Source organism: Dermacentor silvarum, chromosome 4 (assembly GCF_013339745.2).
Source record: "Dermacentor silvarum isolate Dsil-2018 chromosome 4, BIME_Dsil_1.4, whole genome shotgun sequence".
Lineage (NCBI taxonomy): Eukaryota > Metazoa > Arthropoda > Arachnida > Ixodida > Ixodidae > Dermacentor > Dermacentor silvarum.
This window is the reverse complement of record NC_051157.2, coordinates 189829520-189851454: the sequence shown is the minus strand read 5'-3', so window position 1 is coordinate 189851454 and position 21935 is coordinate 189829520. Positions and strand designations below refer to the sequence as shown.

The 21935-nt window shown below is 44.5% G+C and overlaps 1 protein-coding gene across 1 annotated transcript; it reads right to left on the bottom strand.

The window, feature by feature from the left end:
• Window positions 1–10950: 10950 nt before the first annotated feature.
• On the bottom strand, window positions 10951–12106 carry LOC119449126 (piggyBac transposable element-derived protein 4-like). Its single transcript, XM_037712310.2, has one exon. The coding sequence runs from the start codon at window positions 12094–12096 to the stop codon at window positions 10951–10953; it is 1146 nt and encodes a 381-aa protein (XP_037568238.2). The 5' UTR covers window positions 12097–12106.
• Window positions 12107–21935: the final 9829 nt, after the last annotated feature.

Genomic DNA, 21935 nt, shown 5'->3' with positions numbered 1-21935 from the left:
CAGAAAGACACCACTTGCTAAGAGGTTTATTAGCAACGGATGCAGGCGAACGGGTAGCACTCACAAGCGTTCGGCCAAGGACAGCAACCACGAGCTCATGCCGGTGGCGATGCTGCTGAGGCACAGGTTACTCTTCTTCATTACAGTTAATACAATTAGAACTCAGTCTCTGACTGACAGTTCCTTGTTCGTGCTGTCTAGTTTTTCTATTGTCCTGACAATCACACTCAATATTGCAACGAAGTTAACATCTGTAAATGTAAGAACACTAGCTCTTGAGTTAAGTATATCTGTAAGCTTGAAGCGTAACGTGTGAGTGTCAAGCTTGTGTGGCCTTTTCAACCGTCAGCATCTTCTCTGGTGTTGCACTCGGATAATGACATGTTTTTAAAGGATGACTGTCAATCATGAATCCTTGTTCTCTTGCCAGGCTAGAATTTTTCTAAATGCCTTTTTTTGCCATCTTGTGTTTTCCACTGAACAATTTTTTAGCTGTTTTTTACCATTGTGTTTTTATGCACATTTTCACCCACTGAAAATGAAGCAAACGATGTGATGAATGTTGTATAATGTTTGTGTTTTGTATGTGCAAAAGAGTTGCGAAAAAGATCAACGAAAATTATCACATGCTTTAATAAAAAGTATTGCAGATGTTTTATTTTATTTTTTTTATTTAGGCATACTGTTGGCCTGGAGGCCATTACAGGGGTGGGGTACAGCACAGAAAATAAAATATATATATATATCTATATAACATAATGTGCATTATACACAATGCACGCAAATTATACATCAAATACTGTCTTTTTGAGCATACATTCATAAAACACAAGGGAACTAACAAGAGTACAAATACAACAGCAATATGCAGAGACAATGAACACAGTATTTTTATATCCAACATAATGCAAAAAATCTTGTTTAGGACATAATTTGCTTCAGCTTGTTTTCAAATTGTGTTACGGTGTCACTTTGAATAATGGTTGTTGGTAGTCTGTTCCGTTGATTTATTGTTCGGGGGAAAAAATAATTCGCGTATGCATTAATGTGCAGTTGAGATATCCGGAAATTATGTTCATGTGTACCTCTTGAGGCTCTGCCTTTTTGTGGCACTAAGTAGTGAGTAGCATTTATGTTAAAATGACATTTCCAAAGTAAGAAAAGAAACTTAAGTCTGGCTACATGGCGTCGTTCGGCTAAGGGGGGTAATTTAAGTAATTGCAACATTTCTGTAACAGAAATGAACATGTATTACAAAATATAAATGAAAAATATAAAACTTGAATACTAAAAAATATCACAGGCTGTTAATAACCTTGCATTATAAAAATATGAATGAAAAAGGTCACACTTTAATAATAAAAAAATATTACAGATGTTTTATGAACATGCTTTTAGAGCGGGAGCTGTGAGGGTGGAACCTGCTTATTTCTTACACAAAGCTCCTGAATGTATCCATGAGCTGTTCCCTTTTTCCGGCTTCTTGTCGTAAGTGAAGTACTGTCTATGTGGCCTGGCTGACCCAGGTCCACTTGTTAGCACAGATAAAAAGGCCATTTCCTATGTGAACCTATGAAACATAAAAATTGTGCAGAAGATTAGTTACTCAAATAGAAAAATAACAGTCACCCCACCCTACTGACAACCCTATTCACATAGAAAAGCACTGTGTGATAAGTATTCCCTTCTAACTTTAAAACTCTTTGTAATCTTTATGAAAACGGGAGCTAGCAGGACAGGGTCCACTTCCTTCCCACTGCACCAAGTTTTTGCGGTGTCAAAGCTGGTTTGGCTTCTCCGCCCTCTTTCAATTTTTGCATGCAGACTTTTCCTGTCACACTTTTGTTCAACTCATGTAGCCACCACAGGCATTTAGCAATCTCTCTCACAAACATACTGTCATATGTGGCCTGGCTGACCCAGGTGCACTTGTTAGCACAAATAAAAAGGCCATTTCCTACGTGAACCTATGAAACATAAAAATTGTGCAGAAGATTTAGTTACTCAAATTGAAAAATAGCATGTGCTTTCACAAAAAAAGTATCTTTTGCATTTTAAAATATCTAAGGCAACAGTTACTAAGGATAAGTAGGCTGCCATACTCTGTGATGACTCTCAAGGATTAAACCAAGGTATATCCAGTAGGTTCAAAGTTCACAGCCTATCTGTAGGAAAATTCCAGTGGCTTTATAGACTTGGAAGAAATGCTTCATCCTCATCATTGTCAGCTGATGACTTCAGCTGGTGAAGATGTTTTTGCAAATGATTTTTCGTGAGTCTGTTGATCAACTCATCGAGCTGACTTCGCTTATTTCTTTTTACTACAGCCTTATTTATCATGTGCAGTAGCTGACGATCCATCACCGCGTATGTGTGTTCTACCCTGAGTCTCGTCAGGAGGGCAAGTACAGGGTTTCAGCTGCCTCATTCACAGCATTGTTCTAGGGGATTTTTTTACACATATGTTCACAAATATGTGTTACAGATGTCCTCAAGATGTCTCTTACTGCCATGCTTGTTTTATTTATAGCAGAGCTGCAGGAAAACAATGCCTCAGGGTAAATGTAGGTACATGCAAATGAAATAAAAAAAAACAGGCAAACTCGGTTGTGAAAAGCTTAGGTACAGTGAAACTGTCAATCCTCAAGTCTTACTGGCTAACACTTCTAGGTATTAACTTGGTTTAACTTTCTACGCGTGTAGGAAGACATTCTTGAGCGATTATTTTCGGAGATACCTTCCCCCTTGGCGACATTTCGGGTGACTAGTGCTGGACGCGTTGACATCTATGAGCGACAGCGTTCCTGGCATGCCACAAACGCAGGCAGGCTAACCCAAGGTTAGCACAATGCCAAGAACCCTGTTGCTTGCCAATGTCGAACGCGTTGGAGACTAGCCACTCAATATCAATCAGCCAGCTTTTTTTTTCTCCTGGCTCAGCGCGGAGAGGAGAGAGGCGGGGGGTTGGGAAGGGAGGGAGCTGGCGAGGACGAGACCGCATGCTGGTTGTTTATGGTTATGGTTGATGGTATGTGATGGAAATTATTTCTTAGAATATCCAACTTAGTATTGACTTGATGTGTTCATCTGACATTTTAGGACAGTGAGTTTGCTATTTTAGAGTAAGTAAGCATGATTTACTGTACCACCTGCACATGTTTGATGTGAAACCAGGTAATGCCAGCCAAAAGGCAGACTAAACAACTCAATGCATTCATTGTTTGTTGCCAACTTAGCCGAGTTGAACTTGGCGACTACAACGCAATGCATTCATTGTTTGTTGCCGACTTAGCTGAGCTTAAACTTGGCGACAGGGGCAGTGCCTGGATTTCTTTGTTACGGGGGGGGGGGGGGGGGCAGGGGCAGCTAAGTGAGCTACGTTGCAGAGAACTTCCCCATGACTGGGATTTCTTTGGTGACTCCATCTGGTCCCAGCTTTATAGTTGTGTGCTCAAGCTGCATCGTCTGTAGGTGCTTTTGCCATGTTGTCTCTCCAATAACGACATCTACTCCAGAGACTACACAGAACTTAAGTGGTGTGGCGTTCATTCTCACTGTTAACTCTGGCATTTCTTGGCTGTGACTTTGCGTGTGAAAAACGTAATCCTCCACGCTTGTGCCCTGCTGTGTACTTGTGGGCGTGCCCATGATGTCAATGGAGTGTACAGTTGGTCTTTGTGTGGAGAACTTGGCGAAGTGGTTTATCTTTTGTGCACGTGGCTCCGCATGCTGGGCAGCTCATTTTTCCTCCTTTGTGAGGCCACGCTCCTCCACAGCAGGTGCACTTCTCAGATTGCTTGTTATCTGGACGATTGCTCGACGGCTTGTATTCTGACTGGTTACTCGAAGGCGTGTTGCACCGCCACTGCTTCTTCTTTGCGACTTTCTGCACAAGTTCGACATGCTCACAGCCTTCCATGCTGGCTGCTTGAAGTTCTGCTGTCTCGAGGCTGCGGCCTATTTCCACGAGTTTCTCTAGCGTGACAGTGCACTCTTGTAGTGCAATGCAGCGCAGCTTAGCTGAATTGGTGCCTTGTATTATCTGCGGTACAATTTCTTGTTCTTTGTTCGCAAACTCACATGTTGCAGGCAACTTTCCGAGTCTGACTTGAAGTTGGTCCACTGTTTCTTCGGAGCTTTGTTTTTTTTTTTTGTTTTTTTTTTGCTTGACGGAAAACTTGCCTCTCGTAGACTGCATTCTTTTTGGCGTGAAATGTGTGTTCAGGGTCCATATTCTGAAATGTTCCACTTCGGCGATAGTTCGCCTTCAGGTGCGTGCTGATTGGCTAGTTGAGCAAAATTGAATGATACGGGCTCAACGAGCCAATCAGCGCACACCTGAAGGAGAAAGGCGAACTATCGCCAAAATGGAACATTTCAGATACGGCCCCAGCTTGGCAACTGCCATTTAATAGTCCGTCCCTCGATGTGGAAGCGTCAGAAAAATGTCATGCACAGCATCTCCTGCGTAATGTAGAAGCATAGTGCGTTTGTGGGCTGCTAGTAGAAAGTTGTCAAAAAGAGGTTTGCCATATAGTCGACCGTTGGGCGAGAGACGTCGGATCTGAGCATAGGTCAAACTGTGGGAAGGCGGGCAATGTGGCTTCCATGTTGCGCAGCTTTGTTATTGACCTACATCTGCTGATTTCAGTTTCGTTGCTTTTTCTGGTGCCGTGTGGGCCCTTCAGATTGGGATGATCCTCATCGCCAGGTTGTAATGTCTACTCCCGGTGGGGAGTTCTTTATTCAGTATAAAAAAGGACCGGATTCGAAGTGAAACTGAAAAGGACCGTTTATTCTGTCTCAGTCGAATGCCATGCTTGCGGTGAGCTCCTCTTCTCAGCCCAGTTGTCGCACCGGGTTTCTTCTACTAGGCCTCCTCTGTCCCTCCTGTTGGAAGTACTGTCCGAAGAAACGTGTCCCTCTTCTAGAGAATGTCCAAATGGCTCCTGCTAGGCTTCCACCCCCTTGGTAGGTGCATTCGGTGTAGTCTGAGCCCTAATGAGCTTACAAAAACATAAAAACACTGTCTTTAATCAACTATATGCATTGCTATGCTCAGTTTATATGGTTAAACAAGTCGTCGTCTTGTGCTTGGTACCTGACCTGGAGTGAAAGTGCACCTGCACTTCCTTGTGCATGATTTGCAACTTGGCTTTTAGTCACCCGAAGGCATTTGCCACGTGTCTAGCGCTTGACAGATTATAATTGAAAATATGCGATATTGAACAAGTGGGACCTGGCCTTGGAGTAGGTTTCATCAAATGAGGCTGCAGAGGGAATGCCTGGTCAGCGAAGAGAACAGGCCCAACCCACACCCCTTCAATTAATTTGGTATCCAATCTGAACAAATTTCTACACAGTACACTTGGCAGACTTGACTGGTCAAATACTTACGCATTATGTATACGACCCGGTGATCCAACGTACGTGTACATAAATCTGCAGTGATCAGCAGCCGCGCAATAATGGTTCTGTACCACCCCTTGAAGTAGTTGGCAGCGTGCCCTTTCGTAAGGCAGACTTCAATATGACGGCCATCCAGGGTGCCAATTTCTTGAGGAAACCCTGTAATGGCGGTGAACTTACGCAGATCCTCTGCCAGGCCTTGTGCCGAAGGGAACCGCTCATACCACGGTTCTATGCGTTGCGCAACAACATTACAGAACATGCGGAATATTGACCACATGACCAACGCTGTGGCAGGGGAAGCATATCGGTTTGTCGTCTGGGGTTCGCCATTCAGCAGGACTGCGTGGTCTGGGAGCGAAATACTGGTCATTGCAGGTTCAGGTCATGGGAATGGTGCTTGAATCAGGTCGGGAGACCGAGCATGTAGTAGGGATGCCAAGGTTTGCAATTTCTTGCCGCACAACTGTTTCAATAACGAAAATGGTTGGGGGCGCTTGATCAATGGTACCATCAAGTGGTCGTGGGTTAAGTTGGGCCGGATTCGCTGCTTCAAGCTTTTGGCGAGTGATACGTGTGACATTCTCTTGAAGTGGTCGTGTGGCGGTCAGATTGTAGCAAGAGGAGGTGGCAGGTGTGTTTCAGAGCGTGGAAAACTTTGGGACGACGCAGCAGCTTTTGGCAACCTCAAAGCTGGCAGCATTCTTTGATGATGGCTTCAACAGTATAAACGTCGATATAGACAAGCAAATTGAAGGCGTCCGCGATTCCTTTTAGTACATGGCCCACCTGCTCAGCCTCGGTCATTTGCTCGTCGACTTTCTGGCAAAGCGTGAACACTTCCTGTATGTAGGAGACATACGATTTGGTCGATGCCTGGACACGGGTAGCAAGCTCTTTTCGCGCAGCTTGTTAGCGACCTGACGGATTGCCAAATAGGTCGTGAAGCCTCTATGTGAAAATGTCCCAGATGGAGAGCTCGGCCTCATGGGTGTGAAACCGGACACGCAACGCGATGTCCTATCCAGATAAAAGATCACATTGGCCAGCATGATGGTCGGGTCCCAGTGGTGGCTTTGGCTAACACACTCATACATGCTGAGACGGTCGTTGATGTCAATGCGATGTTGGGCGTAGAATGCCCCAGGATCACGGAGACCGGGATCCGTAATGTACGTTGGGTGGTAGGCGACGCATGTGTTGGTGGCGACAGGGTATTTCCATCGGAAGTCATGATGAGAAAACAACGGTGCGGCCGCTTTGGAGCACCGTGGTGAGGTGGGGGAACGTTCCACCTCCACCATGATGTTACGCAAAGGATGAGTCAATTTAACGAGAAACTATTTACAGATTATATTTACAGCAGCGGTTGCAGCGCTGACCGGTTGGATTCACAGCGCGAGCCCAGTTCGCACTTCCTCCTGTTCGCTCGAGTGATGGCGCCCGCGCGCCTCATTTAAACGACCAAATACAACACGCGTGTAGCAATATTAACTGACGAAAGGCTGATGCCAAAGAGACTCGCCACGGTTCTGTCTTCAGCGGATGTAGCCAGCCGATACAGTGGAATCGCCATGCGCTTCTCCATAGGGATGTCTGCGCATGTCAGTGTCTTGCCATGCCATGGATCTGCGCACACTTGCAATACTATACCAGAACATGCACCGATTGAGCCGAAGGTTTTTCTTGAATACACTTTCTGGAGAGTGCGGAAGCGTTTATTCATACCACAATTGCGCCTGTGGGCACAACCACGCATGCCGATCATGGGAACAAAGCCGAACAGCCGTGGCCACGTGTCGACGGCACTGCCTTTCAGCGTTCTCTCTTTCCTGTTCGAGTGCCGCAATGTCTTGTAGTACGTCGATACTTCCATCCGCTTACTGTGCAGTGGTGTTTGTTGAGTGAGAAAGATAATGCGGAAGTTGTCAAGGTCTTCATCCCATCACAAGATAAAGCCTTCCTCAACGCCCTTGTACAGTTCGCATCACCAGATCAAAGCTGCCAGTACGACAAACAAAAAAAAAAGCAAAAACGTACATAGCCTAGCAAAACACCAGAAACGAACCAATAACAGAGATCACAGCTAATCGCAGCGCATGCATTCAGGTAAAAATACCAATCCAGCAATGCATTGTCTTGGCTTTCGTACCAACCGTGAACTAGATTTTGGCCAGGAGTTGGCAGACTGGCTCTAACTGCCACCAAACGCTGCGAAAGCAATTGAATCAATATGCTCATTATAATTGGAAAGAACACCTAAAAAATCTTTTTTCGCAGTTCTGAGTATCAAGTGGCCTGCTTCACAGCACCAGACTGGCACCAACTGAGGACAGGTTTTTATATGTAACACGTCATCTGTAGTTGGTGTTAATTAACCATTGTTCAGTCCGGTAACTGAGACGCATCTTAAAGGGAGACACTGGTTTGAAAAATTTTAAATTTTCAGTATTTTCAGCTGAAATTTTTATACAATATGTATTTTTCACAGCTGAAAACAAATATGCAATTAGAATTGGGCTATCACTCCCAGATTTTAAAATAATTAACTGTTCCATAAACTTACATTCTGCCCAGCCTTTGACAGCTTTCCCATAAAAGATTGCTACTAATTTGGTATGACAGCATTCTATAGAGACCAGGGAGTGCAAGAAAACCGTAATTTTATTTTTAGCTTCATTGGTTCGAGGGTTATAGCCTTATCAAGTATACTCATCAGAAATCTGAAACTTGCTTAATTTTATTGTTAATTAAATCACTCTTCTAAATAAAAATATAAAAATTTCTTCTTTTTTGCACTAATGGTGTATAAGCTTTCAAATGCTGCAAGAATTATCAAAATCGGACCGCTACATCAAAAGATACTGCGGGCAATGGTCTAGGATGTGATGAAAAATGTTTTGAGAAAACGAGAAAAGAAGTTTAGGAACATGGTGAGCATTTTTATTCAAGAGGAGAAGGTGTGAATAAGTGTAGTAATGATGCTAGAAGCCACCAGCAACGTAGTCATCATCATTTTCCTTGGTGCGCTTTCTTTTCATTGCACGCCTGAAGTTTTCAACAGGAGCATGCTTCTCGGATGCCACTAGTCGGCGACTGTCCTTTCCTGAACATCTTTCAGAGGCTACGGCATTCTGCTGCAGGTGCAGTTCATTTAGTATTGCTGCATCTGCTCTCCCTTTGCCTGCGTTAAACCTTGTGACTGCTCCGGCCATAGCAGCTTCCACAGTGAAGAGGGAGACATGTTTGTTCTTTGAGACGAGCGACCAAATGACAGAGTGCAGGCTCTCGTTCCGGTTTTGCGATTTGCCTCTCTGACAACGCTTCAGCAAGTTTTTGTCAGAGAGGCCCGTGTACACAGGCCGCAAGGCATCAACATGTTCCGGCAGGTTGTAGCGATGCTTTGGAGGAGTCTCCTGCTTGGCAACAGCCCTGTTGTACTTGCGCCAGGATTCTTCACCACTTGGGCAATGTGAGTGCTTTGGGCTTGCATCAGTAGATGCTACATGATAAAGAGTTGCCCAAACAGCATTATGCATGGCTTCGATGTTTCCTTGATGAGTTTTAGAAGCCCATCCATAATATGTAGTGAGCTTCGTGACCAGCTCGCCCGTGAGTTTGCCCTTACCGCCAAGGATTGGCTTTCCTTCAGCTCTTTCCCAGGTGGCACATCAGCTCGGGCCAACATTCTATAGGTATTGGCAGTTCCTGGCCGAGTGATGGCCTAAGGTTAACAGCGTGGTTTCAATATGGGCTGGGCCATTCTAATTCCTGGCCGTATGATGGCCTAAGATTAACAGTGTGGCGCGAATATCAACTGTACCATTCTGATAGAGATCCAACTCTGGCCCACATTACACATTCAGTAAGCAGTATTAGCTCTGCCATTCAACAAGGCGGGAAATATTGGGCACTTTCATATGGACTTGCCAGCATGGGCTACCAAGTTGGCTTCCTTTGGGCGACATTGGTCTGTAATAAGCCAATTTACGCCTTATCAATTTTTAATGCTTTCTGGTATGACATGCTGAGGTTAAATAGCATGTTTGAAAGACTAATGCACTGATCACAGGCACACTGCGCAGGAACCAGAAATATGTTTGCAAGCTGTGACCCCTTCAACAGAGCTGATACCACGTTGGTTAATTCGCTTGTCGATACTACTTTCGTTGAGATTTATTAACAGCTTTGCTTATATGCATATCTGTCACGGGAAATGGGCTGATCGACTTGCTGTGACAGACTAGGTTGTTCACAGCAGGGCATGGGTATTCTGGCGCCTACTGCTTCTTAAGTGTGCTTCAGATTTTAATATCAGACGGCTTATATTGCCCCTTTTACATGTGGCAGGGTCCACATTCATTGATCAACACATCAATGATAGAATGCGTGAACGTTGCTCTTTGCTGCCCATGGGCACACAGGTGGCCATTTATTCTTTCATTGTTGTGAATGCAGCTATACCTCCAGCTTTAATGATGTGCCTGAGATGGGAAAGGCATGCACAACTCTTGAAAGTGAGCTTCTGGAAATGTACTAATTAAGAAACACAGCTCCCGACATGCAAGCATGACATCTGTTTTTCTCACTGATGAAGAATGCAGACATTTAGAATAACATTTGAACCTTGTTTAGGCGAGTGCAGACAATTATAATAATGTATGATCCTTAAGGTGAGATGTGGCTGCATGGATCACGCACATGCAAAACATGAAGTTGCGATATATGCTTTGAATAACCTTAGAAAGCTTAAAACCAATTTTGCTAAAACAAAACAAAAAACAAATAAAAAAATTAAAAAACAACTTAAACTTTGTCACCTGGAAAGTACATATGTATCCTCCCCCCACCTGAAAAAAAAGTCTTTATAACTTAGTAATTAATTATAAATTGACTATCTGAGCTACCTACAATTTAAACTATGGTTCAGTGGGTCGAAGACACTAGCGTGAATTTCACACTTTCCCACACTTATATCAGCATTTTGAGCTACCGAACTCTTGTGTGTCAAAAATGCCATGTTGGGAATTGTGAAGATAAACTAATATCTCCAAGTCTAACTCTTGTTCTGTCACTTATTTTGTTTCTGTCCTCCTGGATTTTATGCTGGTTTCTTTTCTAAAACAAAGCAGCTCTATTTAAAACATGCCAATTACAGAAATGAATCGAGAATATATTTGAGTCAGTTTTGAGAACATATTAAGCTAGCACAAACAGGGCGCTTATCACTGGAAAGCGGAACCTGTCTGCAGCATAGCTTAACCCTTTGTAGGGCAGGATATGTTTTTTTTAAAAAACCAGAAAAAGGTTGTCTTATTTTACTAACCAAGCCAACAGAAGTAGTTTGAAAGAAATTTCAAGGCTGTACAACGAGTACTTTATTAAACAAAACTGGGACACATTTGTCCCACTGGCGCTAAATTAAAATTCAAAAAATGGGACGCATTTGTCCCAATGCTCCTTGAGGGCTCCGGGGTTACATTCGGGCGGCATGAAAAGGTCCAAAACACGTTGAACCAATGTTCCTTGAGGGCTCCTGGGTTACATTCGGCCGGCATGAAAAGGTCCAAAACACGTTGAACAAAGGGGCACATTGCACACAGAACACAGAAGGTTGGTGCGCGCTTCTTTCTTGGCAGTCGAGCACCAACGACACCACCTCCTTTTTGCAATCTTCTGAGGGTGATGTCCAGCTCCCAGAAATCGGACTTCATCAGCAACGCCTACCATTTTCTGGCCATGTTTGGCACCTTTTTTGTTGTTTCGATACGGGCGATTGCTGGACCCTTTGAATGTTTGCCCGTTTATCAGCTGGCGACCAAGGACGAGCCGGAACCAAAGGTAGCTCATTTCACTGACTGCTTTCATTTGAAGAAAAGCATTTACTATTGCTGCGTCCAGCAGGAAGTAAAAAATTCTGTACCACGACTTCTTAGATCGTCGATCCACCGGGTATGCGTTCCTTCTTTGGTCAAACTTGTCGACTCCGCCCATCCAGGTATTGTAGTCGGAGACTGCTTTTGGGCACTGGACGGATATGGATGAGCCATTAGAAAGCTTTCGAACAACGTCCTCAGTGCCGCTGGGGTGATGAAAGTTGGACAGCACATGTACGTTTTTCGTGTCCCGCCACTGATAAGCTGTGATGCACCCTTTCGCCCGCCAGATATACTGTCCCTTCTGTAGCTTGTTATCCCGTTTGATTTCGTCAGGTAAGTCCTTGCGGTTTGGGCGAACCGTTCCTGCGGCCAAAATGTTCTTTTCTTTCAAGGCCTCCATTAGGCGTGTGGACGTGAAAAAGTTATCGAAATATAGCTGCGTGCCAGCCTCTACTCCGTCAATGAGGGAGAGCACAACATGCTCACCGAGACCTACGTTTGCAGGTCGGTCTGCACCTTTACCTTCGTAGACCTGAAATTCAATCAGGTAACCTGTCTGGGAGTCGGCTCTGCACCACACCTTGTATCCCCGCTTGATAGGTTTCATTGGAAGGTACTGTTTCAGTGAGGACCGGCCTTTGAATCGTATCATACTCTCATCAATGGCTTGGTGCGCTGATGGAGTGTATTGTCTCTTGAAACTTTCATTCAGTGCAAGGATGAGAGGACGCACTCTTGCCAATCTGTCGTACCCTTCTTCACCTTTCTTTTTTTCCTTGGTTAGGTCGGTGAGGTGCAAACAGTTCATAATGGCTTGAAAACGATGGAACGACATAATCTTTCATATTTCAGGACAATTGAAAAAACTGTGACTGCTCCAGTACAGGTACATTTGATGTCTGGGGTTTGTGCTCATCAGCAGAAGTATGCCAAAGTATGCACGGAGTTCATCAATTGTAAGCTCTTTCCAAAGCTGTCGACCTTTCTGTTTGGCAAAGCGGTTTGTCTCAGTCACCAGTGTGTTCATGATACCTTCGTCAAAATAAAGAGCAAAAGCTTCACAAGGCGTCGTCGGGAGATTTGCACTGTATTGTGGGTCCCAAATTTTTGGAACACGAATGACGGCATCCGGTTCACTGCTATTCCATGCCCCAACCTCCTGCTCTTCGACTTCTGCTTCGTCGCAAATTCTAGGCACTTTCTTCTGCTTCCTTTTCTTTCTTGAATAGGTAGCCTTTCGCTTTTGTGGTTTCCTCGTTGATTCCGCCGCTTCGGCTTCACAGCTTTGCTCATCTGAATCGGGCGGAGCGAGCTCGGGTGCGAAGTCTTCATCCGTATCTCTGTCGGAATCACTCGACGTAGGGTCGTCAGGAAGGCTAAAATATAATTCCAGCGCTTCCTCTCGCGTCAGCAATCGTTTACCTGCGTTTTTACAAGCAAAGAGAAAACAAAAGAGTCGATGAAATGTTTCACTACACATCGAATGCAGGCAGCGGTGGCAGTAGGCCTATCCCATCGTCATGCAGTTTTTGCCCTGGCACCATTCGAAAAAGCTTTTAGGAGTAAGTATTGCTTCTATTGTTGAAAACACCCGATTATTACAAGCTGGAACTATTTCTTTCGAAGCACAGAAAAGGGTACACTCACTTGTCATCTTGAATTATTCTTTTCCGGAGACTCACAATGCGGAAATTTGTGCCGCCGGTGAAACGGGAAACACAATCTTGAAAATAATGTACACCTAACGCCACCTATTGTACAGCTTCCAAACGAGATTCAACGGAAGTGTAAAAAGCTCAATGTAGATGGCAGCACAGAAAAAATGGGCTTGATGCCTCACGAGCAATTCTGTGGGGAACAAAAAATGGGACAGATATTTCCCGTTGCCCTACAAGGGGTTAACAGGCATTCACTGCTTGTGCGAATTAAGTGCAACAATGACTTTACATTTGTCATTTTGCTCTTTACTGTCGTGATCGCAGAAAATGTGGAACCCTTTGGTTTCTTGTTCATGTTGCCATCTTTTTTTGTTTTGTTTTTGTTTCCTTTCATCCATAGTGGCATTATTTGTGATTACTAAATAGATGGTTTGTTTACTCTCTTGCTCTTTCCTTCTGTGTATTCTCGAAAATAACTGTTCTGTATAATTTTTCTTTCAGAAGCACTTACCAAGGTACTCAATGATATTTTATTGAAGCATGAAGAAATATAACTACATGCTGATTTTCTAGAGGGTGCACGAGGGCAGAGTGGGAGTTACCAGATGAAGTGCACTTCAACACGTAGAATGTGGAGATGTCAAAGGCACAACTGAAGTTTCAACAAGCTAGGTGCAGGCTCAGGTGGTTTCCGTGATGCAGGGGAACTGGATGGCTCAGACATCGCTTCTCGGCCTTTTGGGCTAAGATCAAATGTGGATGGCTCAGACGCTCTGCTGCGCCACTCGGGAACTAAATCATGGAGGTCGTGATGCGCCTGAGTGTGAGCAGTGACTTCGGAAGAGGCATGGCAGTGTGAGCCTGATGTGGTGAAAACACAGCAGAAGCAAGAATGACAGCTGGTGTTGCATCTTGGAGAATTGACATGGAACGTGCGTGTCCTGGTTGTACAGCTATCAGCATGCTTGCCGTAAGTGTTTGAACGGCTTGCTATGTGGCACTTGGATGGCTGACGAAGGCAGTTTGGGCCACTACAAGCCCAACAGCCACTGACAGCTTCAGTGAACATGCAAAAGAGGAATTACAGCTCGTAGCTTAGCCTCAGGCACTGAGCTGTGTTTCGAAGGTCATCAAGATGCCAGACCTTACTTTTGGTACTCAAGGTGTCGCAGCGCCAGATATTCAACTGAGACGACTTCATTGGAAGTTTGAAAAAGTCCCTGGGGGCATTTGGCAAAATCCCACCCTTGAAGTGGTCTCCGATTATCTCCAGAACCATCACATGAGTACTGTCAATCAGGAAGCAGTCTCCAGGCTTCACATGTTGCAGTTTCTGCTCTACTGGGTTCCTGGATGAGTGCCTCAGTTCAGAGATTCTCCTGCTTAGCTGGGAAAGTGGCTTGGAAGATTGCAGCAACTTTTTCATTCGTCTAAGGTAGCTTTCAAAAGGGAATGCACTAAACTGATCTAAAGGGCCATAGTCTTGGGCACTGGTCAGCAAGATGAATTACTGAGTGTACATTGTACAGGAGCTGTTTTTTCCCCGTATAGCTCACCAGGCTCTTGAACAAAATACCTCAGCAAATCTTTACCAAAAACATTGTATTCACGGTTGTGCTGAGGCGATGGTTAAAATTCTGACAGCCACATGAAACATTACAAAGTGCTTGTAGTGCGATGCAGGCACTAGAGGCTTTAAGACAACAGGCCCCACATAAAGGAGGAATGTCCGAAACTCTGTTGCCTTCCATCGATCATGTTCTTCTATACCCCTTGGCTTTCGCTGGAAATATGTTCGAAAGGCCTTGGATGCTTTCGCAGGCTTTCATTTAGTTGGTTACGATACAGTCTGCTCAATCTATTACTGTGACCTTGGCATACCCAGTTCTTTAAGAGTCGTCGCATGACTCCCAGGCAAACGAGGTGCATGTATTCAGATGGAAATAATGCAATCATGTCGACGTCGAGGGAAAGGAATGCTGAAGCACCGGAATGGCGGCGCTTGTTCTCTTTGACATTGAAATGATGCATTCGTCCGTGCTGCTTCATTAAGTTTGGGAAATGTCACCCTGTTTTCAACGTGATGCCCTTTTTGGTTGCATCGCTCGCACACATAATAGCCAGTGTGGCCAACAATACATTTGACATAGCTCCTTGCAGGAGCATCGCAAACCATGGCTCCAATGCTCACACGAACATCTCCTATGCTTATCCCCCTCAGAGGTTAGATCGGAGACCTCTTGCACAAATGGCTGCAGACATGGCGGCTTCCCTGCACCACAGTACACACTGACAAGAAATGGCGGTGATGCCTCCACATTTTTATGCGGCACAAAATGGACCAAGAGGCAAGCTGGCTACTTTTGTAAAGAGGTACTCCGTCAATGTTGCCTTGTAGCTTCAGTTCACTTGGAACTACTTGCCCCGGCTGCAACACTTGACGAATTCCTTCTGCAAGGCTAAAAAGTGCACAAATGACCCATTTTGCTCCACCTGAGCTTTGCGCTCAGTTTTCAAAACTGTCCTAGCATCTTTTGGAAGGTCAGAGATGCCTTTTCGCAAGCAGAAATCGAGGACATCGTTAAGGCACGCATGCATCATATTATGTTTGGAAGCAATTACAGCAAGCTCTTCACTTGCAGACAGTTCAGAAAGTACATGAGAGAGCGTTGGACTACAAGTGAAGGCTATTCCCTCATCTGGCCTAGTGCAGCTGTCTGAAGCGACAAAGTCATCAGACTCATCACTTGATTCGCTACCTTGGGGACCTGCTTTGTCACTTGAGCTATCAGAATCGCTGTGCTCACATGAGGACATACCCGCACTCTCCGATTGGAATTCTTCGACAAAAGGAGCTTCTTATCTGCAGACGTCGTTGACAAAGGCTTCGCTTCTCGACTGTGCATTCAACCGTTTGAACGGAGGCTCACCACCGTCATCTGTGGAAATTGAACTTTGCTGTTGTCTGCTGGTTCCCGGCTTTGGAGGTGAAAGTGGCGCTACGCAAGCACTGTCTGCAGAGGTGAAGCTTGCAGCTCCGTCGTTGGACAGGGAAGGCCTAGCAACAAGCTGCGCGAGTCCCAGTTCATTCATTATCTTGTATTCCTTTCTTTCGACTCGACATTTCCTCCACTTGGAGGGCATGATGAGCGAGAGGGATGAGTCAGATGCCGAAACCGCAACGCTGTAGCCCGTGCTGAAAAACGCAAGACGACAGTAACAACGGCGAAGCGAAAGTGTGGACAGCAGCAGCGCAGTGGGGCAGTCAGTCAGTCAGTGTAGGCACTTGTGCTTTGACAAATTCTTGCATCTCTTATATTTTGTAAATCGTTTCATTTTTCCTCAATGCATACTTCATTTTCATAGTACGCCTCATTAGTCATTGCCATGATCTTAGTACATGTATATTTTACGCACTTTACAGCGACTATTTTTAGGCCTCATTGTTCCACTGCAAGTTCACAAACACTGGTGTGGCGCTCTTTGGCCATACCTGGCCCTTGCGCCACTAAACCACACCCATTCATTCATTCATTCAAAATCCTGAGTCCTGAACAATAAACTGATCAGAAGGCCACCCACCATATACTTTAAATACAAACATAATGAAGCCTTGTGGGTGCTGTGGCTACTAAAAATTTAGTAGTGTTTTGGTCTTTCTACTGGCTGTATGCGCATAAGCATACAGATTATTAGGCCCTGCATGTGCACCTCTGTGCAGCCTATTATGCATCTAGTGCTCTTGTATATGCTCTTTCAATGTTTTCGGGAGTGACCTCTGTATAGTCTCCTGAAATAGCCATATAATCAGATGTCATCTGGAAATTTCAGCTAGTGATCCAAGAACTGTGCGGAAAACCTGACCAAGAAGGGATACAGGTATAGCAAACTAAAATGTCTAATCAGCATAGAGTAAGCCTAGTCTAAGCTGCATCAAAGTTAGCAGAACAGCATCACTAATGCTAAATTTAAATTGATTGCTTATGTTACTCTTCACAACTTCGACTAAGTCACAGAAGGTACGGTAGCTCAGTCCAGTGTAAAACTGGTACTGACTAGGCAGTAACGAAACTATATTGTAAAAAGATGTTCGGGTTCCTGCATCAACATTGCATTACACTGCAAGAAAAGTAGCAGTGTTGGTGCAAAATTCATTACGCACAATCAAGGGAAACATTCATTAGTACTATTGTTCACTCTGTCTCTGAAAATGGTTACACTGAAAGGCATCATGTCTCAAAATAAATAGTTGAGGCTGCCAGTACCTGTACCTCTTCAGTGCTTTCAACCACTACCTAGTATGTAGCAGGGCCAAAATCAGGCAGTTGGGATGTGAACTCCTGCAGTTGCTGGCATACAGTTCTCCTCTGCTTGTAGCTTCTACTACACTTATAGTGACCTCGTGTCTTCATTTGTGCTGTTTCGCTCAGGGCATGCTCTGCAGGAACGTGAGCAGACGCTACCTGCTGTAATGTGTGCACCTGCTGCTTAATGATCTGTTGCTCCTGTTGTGTACAGGCAGCAACTAGGGTACCAGCATGTAACAATGTTCCGGGGTGTGCACCAACACGCAGAACATTGTCCTCCAGACTTTGTTTGCTCTTGTTCGCCATGGTCACTACGGGGGCTGGCCACATTCTACAACACACTGGCAAGGTTGTTAGACTGGACTTACAGCCCAAACTCCTACCACAACAGTTTTCTGGAGTTTTGAAAAAGTTCAACAGTTTTCAAAACGACGTAATGGTCGACGCAGGTTTCAACTTGGACAGGTTAGGTGAAAACTTTGGACTGGGGGGTGGTGCAGCCACAAGTTCCCCATGGTCAGGTGCAGTTCACGGCAGAAGACTTGGAGAAGAAATCTTCAACATAGCCAGGGCACGTGTGCACGCCTAGCGTGTGATCCAAAGGATGAAAGTATTCCAAGTTTTGAAAGAACCTGTGCCCTGGGAAATGGTATTGTAAATCTCTACACTCCTATCCTCTCCAAGAAAAGGTTTGAGTGAAACCAAGGAACTTGTGCATGTAACAAAATGGAATACACTGTCAGTACACATGTAGTCAGAATCACTGTATTTTATTTAACCTGTGGGTCAGAACTTGGTGGATAACAAAGAAGCTGAAGGCCACATAACGAGGAATGGAATGAAAAATGATAGGCATAACGTTGATAGATAGAAAGTTCAGTCGTTAAACGCACAAAAAGTGCTACAAAAGGCTAAACTGAATGCCAAACTTGCATGCCTTCGAGATAAAGGTTGTGGATTAGGAGATAAAGATTAGAAAGCAGACTTGTCAATATGCAAAGGGAAGGAATGCAATTGGGTGGGCCATAACCGGTGGCTTATTAGAGTAACAGACTTGGTGCTAAGGGATGGTAGAGAATCAAATGGCGTGATGAGACGCAAATATTTGTGGGCATTAGAAGGGGCCAGCTTTTGCAAGATGGGTAATTTGAGATCCCTGTAGGCTTTTGTCCTACAGTGGACATAATATGGGCTGCTGGTGATGTCTGAAAGTGCCTGTATGTCAAATTGCAGGGCATTCTTGGTTTGCAAGGCAGTGCTCATGGAAAAAAAATTTGCTCACAAATATCAAATTAATGCTTTTGACTGCATCAGCTGATGTCTATGCATAGATAGGGCAGGTGACCAGCGACATTGTGCGCATTATCTTAAGAACTTTGCATGTTTGGGCAAAAGGTGCTTAAAATATACAAATTGCAGCTTTTGGACAAGCTTGCCAATGTGCTCGTAATTTTTATGGACAGTTAATATCAGCAACTCCACTTCTGAATAAACTACAAAATGCATGACAGTCAAGTTCAGCAGGGACATACCAAATTGGACTTGTGAGAAGTATGTGTGCCTTGGGTTCAAAATGAAATTTTCTCCATCAGTAGTTATTTTCCCTAGAAGTGTTCTTTTCACTTCAACAAAATTGCAGGGTTTGAATTCTTGGAACACAGTTCTGCCTGGAATATACCCAAGTCGAGAGACTTTTGGACGTAAAATGAAACCAATCTTCCTAACAACAATTCTTGTGATAATAGTGTACTTGTTAATAGCTGGTTGTTCACACTTTTTACCATAGCGTGTGGTGTTATTTCCAGTGAAGTTCTCTACGACAATTTTCGATACTTGGCTCTCCCACGAGAAGGCGTGTTTTAAAACATAGGTAAAATATGCATGGCATGTGCTCCACGTTATTCTAACTTTTCTTGCTCTTCTCCATTTCGTCTTGTTCTGATATCTCATCTCACTGCAAATTCGAAGAGCCTCCTTTCCTGTAAGTTGAATATGTCTTTCGTAGAAATGCAGCAGCTCTTTTGTCAGGTCATTCTTTGAAAAACTAAATTTGCATTGTAGTTGCATCATGGAATGCCACATCGTGGAACATTCTTTCTCCTGTATGGCTCCATTTAGTGTCTCATGATGTGGTTCATTAAGGTCCTGCTTCTCAATGGGGACATTGACGTGAAGTGAACAGTTCTCGTTTGGGTGCAGTCTGCCACGGGAATGTAACGCCAAGGCGCTCTGTTGAGATGCTGCAGTCGGCTGTTGACGTACTTCTTGTTTTTTCTTGTATAGAATCGACCACAGTTGTGCATGTACATGGCACATTTCCAGCAGTTTACATGCCTCGTACATAGGAGTCGTCTTCAGCTTGCCCTAGGCCTGCGTCATATCGGTTGATGTCAGGAGATCCAAATTCTGGGTGCCAGTACTTATCAGTAGATTGAGACAAACCACACAGATCACTTATGATATCCTCTGCTCTTTTGCACTGCTGCATGAACTGATAACTTGGCATCAAATGTTCCTTTTCATTCACATTTTGAAAGGTCATATGGAAAGGTTTACTGCTAAGTAACCGTTTGATGTTGCTTATCGCTCATTATTGCACCATCCACCGATGGTGCGCTCACACACGTGTCACCAAATTTAGCGATGTTCGCCGCTTCTACTATCTTGCGTGTCAATATATTATTTTGTCTCTGTAACTGCATGAAAGTCCCCCCCCCCCCTAGCGTTATATTCGTGGTTGGGCTATGTACGAGCAAACACAGTATTTTAACTATCACTATACATACTTGTAGCATCTCCTCCGCTGTAATTGCCAATCATTAGGTCAGTTATTTATTGAGCGTTTAAGCATGTGGTGCCCAGAGTAGGTAACTGACCTGAATACCAGACACAGCGCGTTGTAGGGATGGTATTGTCCAATGTACGCAGCTACGGTAAAAAGCGTCACGTCGTTATTTGCAATAAATCATTCGCAATATTATTTTCTACTATCTTAAAAATCCTAATAAAGCAATTTTGCTGGTTAACCGTACGGAGTGCTTGGGCGGTGATTTTTTTTTTCTTTTCATTAAACCTGCAATGCTAGTTTGCGAAGCTGGCTGCAAGCCTTCTATAGAAGTGTAAGTGCCACGCAGATTACCATACAATACTGTAAATGTCTTTCATAAAACATTCAGTCCAATTTCGTAAAACAATCACTCGAGTAGCGAGGATTGGGCCTGCAGTTTCTGCAGTGGAGGCTAAGATGCACCGCCATTTCGCACATTGTTGGCATGCTCCCGCAACCTGTCGTTCACACATCGCCAGATGTACTTTTTTCCGCAGGAGGCAGGCAACGCATACACCGCATTAATTATGCAATCAACAAAGCCCTCTCTGTGCTCTGTCTGGCAACCAGTTTTCTTAGCTTTTTGGTAGCTTGCTTTGCGCAGACTAGAAAGCTTATTTGGAGCGGAAAACACAACCTTAATGCTGATGGTGTTCTCAATCTTCTTAAGCCTGTGCAATACATCATGTACGTATGGTACCACTGCTCATTTCTCTTTATTTTCACGCTCCTTTTGTGGCGCAACAGTCTGTGTGTTCAGGCAGCCACGTTTGAAAGTTTTAAGTAAACATTTGGCTACTGATGCGATCATTGACTCTGGGTGCCCAGCATTTTTCAGGTGCTCAGCTTGGGCCAGAAACCAACTTTGACACTTATGAACACAGGAGCGGCGAAGAGCGTTCACTAGAGTTACGTTCGCAATACCGCTCTTTACGAGCTTAGAATGGCCTGACGAAAATGGCCACAATTGAAATTATGCGATATTGAACCAGTAAGACTTGGCCTCGGAAAAAGTTTCATCAAATGAGGCTACAGCGGGAATGCTTGGTCAGCCAAGAGAACAGGCCCAACTGATACCCCTTCAATTGATTTTGCATCCAATGTGAATGAATTGCTACTCAGTACACTTGGCAGACTTGACCACTCGAATACTGCCGCATCATGTATCTGTAGGGGTGGTCAACAGCAGCAAGAAGAATGGTGCTGTATCACCCGTTATAGTTGAGAGTCGGCGGTGAGCTCTTTTGGAGGGCAGACTTCAATATGATGACCATCCAGGGCACCAATTCCTTGAAAAAACGTTGCAACAGCGGCAAACTAACAAAGATGCTCTGCCAGCCCTTGTTCCGAAGGGAACTGCATGTACTGCGGTTCTAGGTGCTGCACAACAAAACAGCAGAACTCGAGGAATAGTATATTAACTGACGAACGGCTGGCACCAAGGAGATTGGCCACGGTTCTGTCTTCAGCGGAAGTTGCCAGCCGATACAATGCTATTGCCAAGTGCTTCTCCAGAAGGATGGCTCTGCGTATGTTTGTGTCTTGCCTTGCCATGGATTTGCACCCACTCACAATATATTGGAATGTACACCGATTGAGTCGGAAGTTTTTCCTGAATACACTTTCGGGGAAGTGGGGAAGCATTTCTTCATACCCCGATTGCAATCACAGGTGCGACAACACATGCCGCATGATCACGGGAAGAAAACCCAACAGCCGTGGCCACGAGTCGACGGCACTGCATTTCAGCATTCTCTCTTTCCGGTTCAAGTACCTCATTGTCTTGTGCACTGAGCACTTCCATCTGCTTGTCGTGCAGCGCTGTTTGTTGAGCTGCAAACATAAGGAAGTCGTC